The sequence below is a fragment of the Phycodurus eques genome, chromosome 13, assembly GCF_024500275.1.
Source record: "Phycodurus eques isolate BA_2022a chromosome 13, UOR_Pequ_1.1, whole genome shotgun sequence".
Lineage (NCBI taxonomy): Eukaryota > Metazoa > Chordata > Actinopteri > Syngnathiformes > Syngnathidae > Phycodurus > Phycodurus eques.
The window spans coordinates 15,275,892-15,280,691 of record NC_084537.1 but is presented as its reverse complement, the minus strand read 5'-3'; the positions used below and the strand labels follow the sequence as shown (position 1 = coordinate 15,280,691).

Sequence of the window (4,800 nt, the reverse complement as noted above, 5' to 3'; positions counted from 1 at the left end):
ATACCACGTTATGCTCTGATTTGTACTCAACATCGTCGCCATATTGGATGTGGCACAGCAGAGTGGTAGGTGCAGATTCCTCATTCATGGACTGCCTGCAGGCTGCAGTAACCGTTTTACACTCATAGCCACATCTCAAGGGATTAAGACTGAACAATTACATTTGTTTGTTTTTGGCCATTCCACTTTGTTTTTGCGAATATAATTTGCTGACTTTGGGGCAAAATACAAATGAAGCAAATACTATTTCTCAAGTCTCAAATGGATATGGACGGATGAATCGATGGACAGACGGATGGAGCAAAGCAAAAATGATTTTGTTTTTTGCTATTTTATTGTTTTGTTGTTTTATTGATGTCTTATTGATGCTTTTATTGATATTTTACATGCATTTAAACCCATACTTCGTAAGGTGACCTAGGGTGACATGAAAGGTGCCTTGAAATAACAAATTATTATTATTATTAGTGCTAGTAGTAGGACTTTAACCCCCCCCCAAAAAAAACAACTAGAAACGTGTTTTGTTTGTTTGTTTGTTTTTTCTTATAAAAATCTAAATCTAATCTAAGAAAGAACAAAAAAGAGACAGAGATGTAAGGTGTTGCTTGTTAGTCTGTGGTAAGTAATGAATAAATAAAGTAATAAATTGTCCAATTATGCCAGAGCAGTACCATATAACTAGTGATATAGTGACGTATCATAATGATAGTACATACTGCTCATGGCATAAAAGTTTGCTGTCACATTGTGGCCATTATATATATATATATATATATATATATATATATATATATATATATATATATAAATGCGAATAGAATTTGCTGAATTTGAGGCAGATAAAAAGTCCTTTGTGTGCATAACAAGCAGGTCTTCCACAATCATTATGGCGGACGCACTGACGCATTGCATCAGCGGGCCAGCGCGCTCAATGTGGTATCTATTATGTAAATAGGTTACTAAAGTTTGTAGTCGACAGAGGGCGCCATGATGCTACTTCCCCTCCACGTGACACTCATCTCTCACAGTGGTTGTCCAAAGTAACTCAGTGGCTACACACTTCTGCAAAGTTCCCATTTGATACCATGTCCCTATACCGAAACACCATCTGGTTTTTAAATGGAATACACCATTATACAAGGTCAGTCAACTATTTTAATGACTCTTTCGATGCTTCAATAAGTTCAATGTTTAGATTATTATTAGATCTCTTATTTTTCTTGTTATTTAAGCCTCTTGGTGTGTATTTCTTTCAGCCAAAGGGGCTTATGTAGAGGAATTATGAAAGGCCTGATCACCGAATGGCACCACACAAACCGTCCTTTATGTGCCATCACAATCGGCACCATTGACAGTTGATTTGTCTTGACGCAGTGGTTCCCAAACTTTATTAGGCCGAGGCACATATTTAACATGTACCACTAAACAAAAATGTAAATTAAAGGGTACATACTGAAACAATGATGATATCTTAATTTACTCTCAAATTTACTTACTCAGTGTGAAATGCGGGCATGTTTTGTCGAACACAAAGCTATTATTCTGTTGTATGAATGGCAACTGGTGGATACACAGGTTAATTGTACCTTCTGCCATCCAGTGGAAGAGCATTTAATTGTTCTGCCTGTCACTATGTGTTGCTGGCATAACTAGATGATCTCTCAGGCACAGTGGTTGGGAATCATTGGTCTTGAGGATAACATTGAGCGACATGAATGGAGTTAAAATGTTGACACAAAAATACATGGTTTTCATATCAATTTGATTATACCAATATGTGTGTGATTAACATGTCAATTCTGTTCTTATAGAAAGGGATATGAAGCAGCATCTCAAGCCTTCGAGCCACAGGATCTGGATGTGTCAGTCGTGGGAAGGTCTTTTATGATCACTGGAGCCAATAGTGGTATCGGTAGAGCCACTGCCATGGCAATAGCCAAGAAAGGTACATACTTTCAACACGCAATTTTTATGGCAAAATTCAATGACACCAGATATGTTTGCAGGTGGGAGAGTGCACATGGTCTGCAGGAACAAAGATAAAGCCGAAGAGGCCAAGGTGGAAATCATAAATGAATCCGGAAATACTGTAAGTTGTCGTCGACATCATGGAGGTATCAGCTGTCGGTCAATGTTTTTTAGGGATGGTTAGGATTTGTCAAATGAAGAACCATATTTGTTTTTGCTTGCAAGATCAGGCAAGTGCACAGACAGTTTGGGGGCAGGTGCTCAAGCCCCAAAAAAGGGCACCGACCCATCGCCAAAATGATTCATACATTTAAGAAAAAACTGTTTTATGTATTTAATTGTATTTAACTGTATTTATTTTTGTTAACACAATCAAAATAGTTACTATTAGAATACAACTATTAACAAAGGAAGTGAAGGGAGGCTGCAGTGGATACAAAAAAATCTGCACTCCTCTGTTGAAATAAAGTCTTTGGAAGGAAAAGGTGGGAGCGTTGTACAATTCTCCCAAGAACCCAAATAAATGCCAGTCAGATTTCAAAACACGTACGCGAAAAGTTTATGACAGAGAAGGTAATTTTGGAAAAAAAAATATTGATAAATGATGAAAAAAAGGGCTGAAGCAAAAATGGCACTTTTTTGTCAAGGCAAAAGGCCATGTGGTTGAGCACCACTTAGTGTCTTTGTGTGCACATGCCTGGGCAAGATGCTTGAGGATCACATCAGTCGTTCAGTACCCATTGCCACCCCCCAGCACTGGTGCCCCTTGGGGCCGAACATATTGCACATGCCAGAAACCGCCACTGTAGTTGCTGTTTGTTCCTAATGACATCTTTTTTTCTAGGCCCAAAATTCAACTAGTCTCTGAGGGATTACCATCCTCCAATTGCAGTATTAGCAATTAAAAACTGTAGCCTACTTATTTTCAATAAGGACAGGATGGCAAATGTAGCAACTAAATTCAAACATTTAGGAATTATTGGTCAGGGTCATATCGAGGAGCCTACTGACTTTCAATGTCAGACTCAAGATGCGGTTCAATTTATCATAACAATTGTTTAATCAATTTCCCTCGTTACTAATCACTCCAGGGCAAAACACTCTTGGTAAATGAAGAAAACTCCAGAAATCTTGAATGGGATGTTTAGCTGGGGAATTATGGAATATTCAAAGTTGGAGTGGGACAATATTACTCAATGTGTTCATTCCAGGAGGTGTACATCCATATTTTGGACTTGTCAGAGTCACGTAAAGTGTGGGAGTTTGCTGAAGCCTTCAAGAAGCAGTATACATCTTTACACGTCTTGGTATGTCCTGTCCAACAACAAAGTGTTCATATGTTCATTTTTTTTTTTTTTTTTTTTTAAGCAAGCCAACATTTAATTTGATATAATTGACAGATAAACAATGCGGGGTGCATGATACACAAGAGAGAAGTGAATGCTGAATTGCTGGAGAAGAACTTTGCTATCAATACAATGGGTACAAGACTTCATGTACTCTTCACATAGAGTAAACATAAGAAGAATATTCTTACAAATGCCCTTTGTCTATTTTTTTTTAGGGATGTACCTTCTCACTGAAAGTCTCATACCACTTCTACAAAAGAGCCGGCATCCGAGGGTGGTATGAACCAGTACACGATGTAGTGGACTGCACAGCGCCACTTTTGTACACACTGTTAAGTGCCTGTTGTCTAAGGCTCTAAGCACACTGTGCCTCTGTCAGATCACTATGTCGTCAGGGGGCATGCTCGTCCAGAAGCTCCAGATTGATGACTTACAGTCAGAGAAAGGATACTTTGATGGTCTCATGGTCTACGCCCAGAACAAAGTAGGAAGGGGACAATCTGAGGGGAATCAGGATTTGCCTAGTTGAAGAATAAATGAGTTGCTGTTCTTCTCAGAGACAGCAGGTGGTGGTGACAGAACAGTGGGCCAGAGAGTACCCTGACATTCACTTCTCTGTGATGCACCCTGGCTGGGTAGATACACCAGGTACTGTATACTAATACAGTGGACACCCCACTTTTCATGGAGGACAGGACCGCAAATCGAAAAATATAATTCCCCCGCTTTTCACGGGGGATAGGACCTCGAATAGCAAAAAAATACAAAACGATAATTGACACCCATTAGAATTACACTGGAAAAAAATTAAAGCCCCAAAAAATTGGGGAAAAAAGGATTGATTTTTTAAAATTTATTTTTAAAAGACACTAGTGAGGATCAGAGAATGAATGGATGGATGGGGAATTACAAAAAATATATATATCAGCCAATAACCATGGGTGCCGAGCATGCGGGGGGTCCACTGTAATATAGGAATAACATGTTCAGGCTAAGAAAAGTAACAGCACATGTTGCTGTTTCAGATCAAGTCTGTTGAGTCATGGCACAATAAAAATTAGCAGATGAATTTAAAAAGCTTGTATTAAATTAAACCAATTCCTTATCTGCAGCTGTGTCCACATCAATGCCGCAGTTTCACCGGATGATGGGGCAGAGGCTGCGCAGTGCAGAGCAAGGAGCTGACACTGTGGTTTGGTTGGCGTTATCCAAGGCTGCTGGCAGAACCCGTAGCGGGCAGTTCTTCCAAGGTGAGGAACACTCCCTGGGAGGCGTATCCCTTCACTATTTTGTCGTGAGCTGAAACGTGATGGCCTATATTGCAGATCGGAAAGCTGTCCTAACCCACCTGCCTCTGGCTTGGACTCACAGTTCTACAGTGGAGGTTCTGACTTTCATCTCTCAGTTGGAGATGCTAGCAAAAGCTGTGCAGTCAAAGGCTGATGCGCTCCTCAGTGATCCACTGTGGCCCAGCACATCCTAA

The 4,800-nt window shown here is 39.9% G+C and overlaps 1 protein-coding gene across 1 annotated transcript; it reads left to right on the top strand.

Moving 5' to 3' along the window:
* The first annotated feature begins 1,030 nt into the window (after positions 1 to 1,030).
* LOC133411742 (dehydrogenase/reductase SDR family member 12-like) lies at positions 1,031 to 4,800 on the top strand. Its single transcript, XM_061694406.1, has 10 exons — positions 1,031 to 1,141; positions 1,812 to 1,945; positions 2,007 to 2,089; positions 3,180 to 3,275; positions 3,369 to 3,450; positions 3,533 to 3,594; positions 3,697 to 3,801; positions 3,875 to 3,965; positions 4,430 to 4,567; positions 4,643 to 4,800. The coding sequence occupies exons 1-10, from the start codon at positions 1,086 to 1,088 to the stop codon at positions 4,798 to 4,800; spliced, it is 1,005 nt and encodes a 334-aa protein (XP_061550390.1). The 5' UTR covers positions 1,031 to 1,085.

What these genes read in the sequence shown, in the direction of transcription:
- LOC133411742 (XM_061694406.1), top strand. Translation starts at nt 1,086, where the DNA reads ATGTCCCTATACCGAAACACCATCTGGTTTTTAAATGGAATACACCAT. An exon ending in GGAATACACCATTATACAAG is followed by an intron (nt 1,142 to 1,811) that starts GTCAGTCAACTA and finishes CTGTTCTTATAG; the next exon opens with AAAGGGATATGAAGCAGCAT. An exon ending in TGGCTGGGTAGATACACCAG is followed by an intron (nt 3,966 to 4,429) that starts GTACTGTATACT and finishes CCTTATCTGCAG; the next exon opens with CTGTGTCCACATCAATGCCG.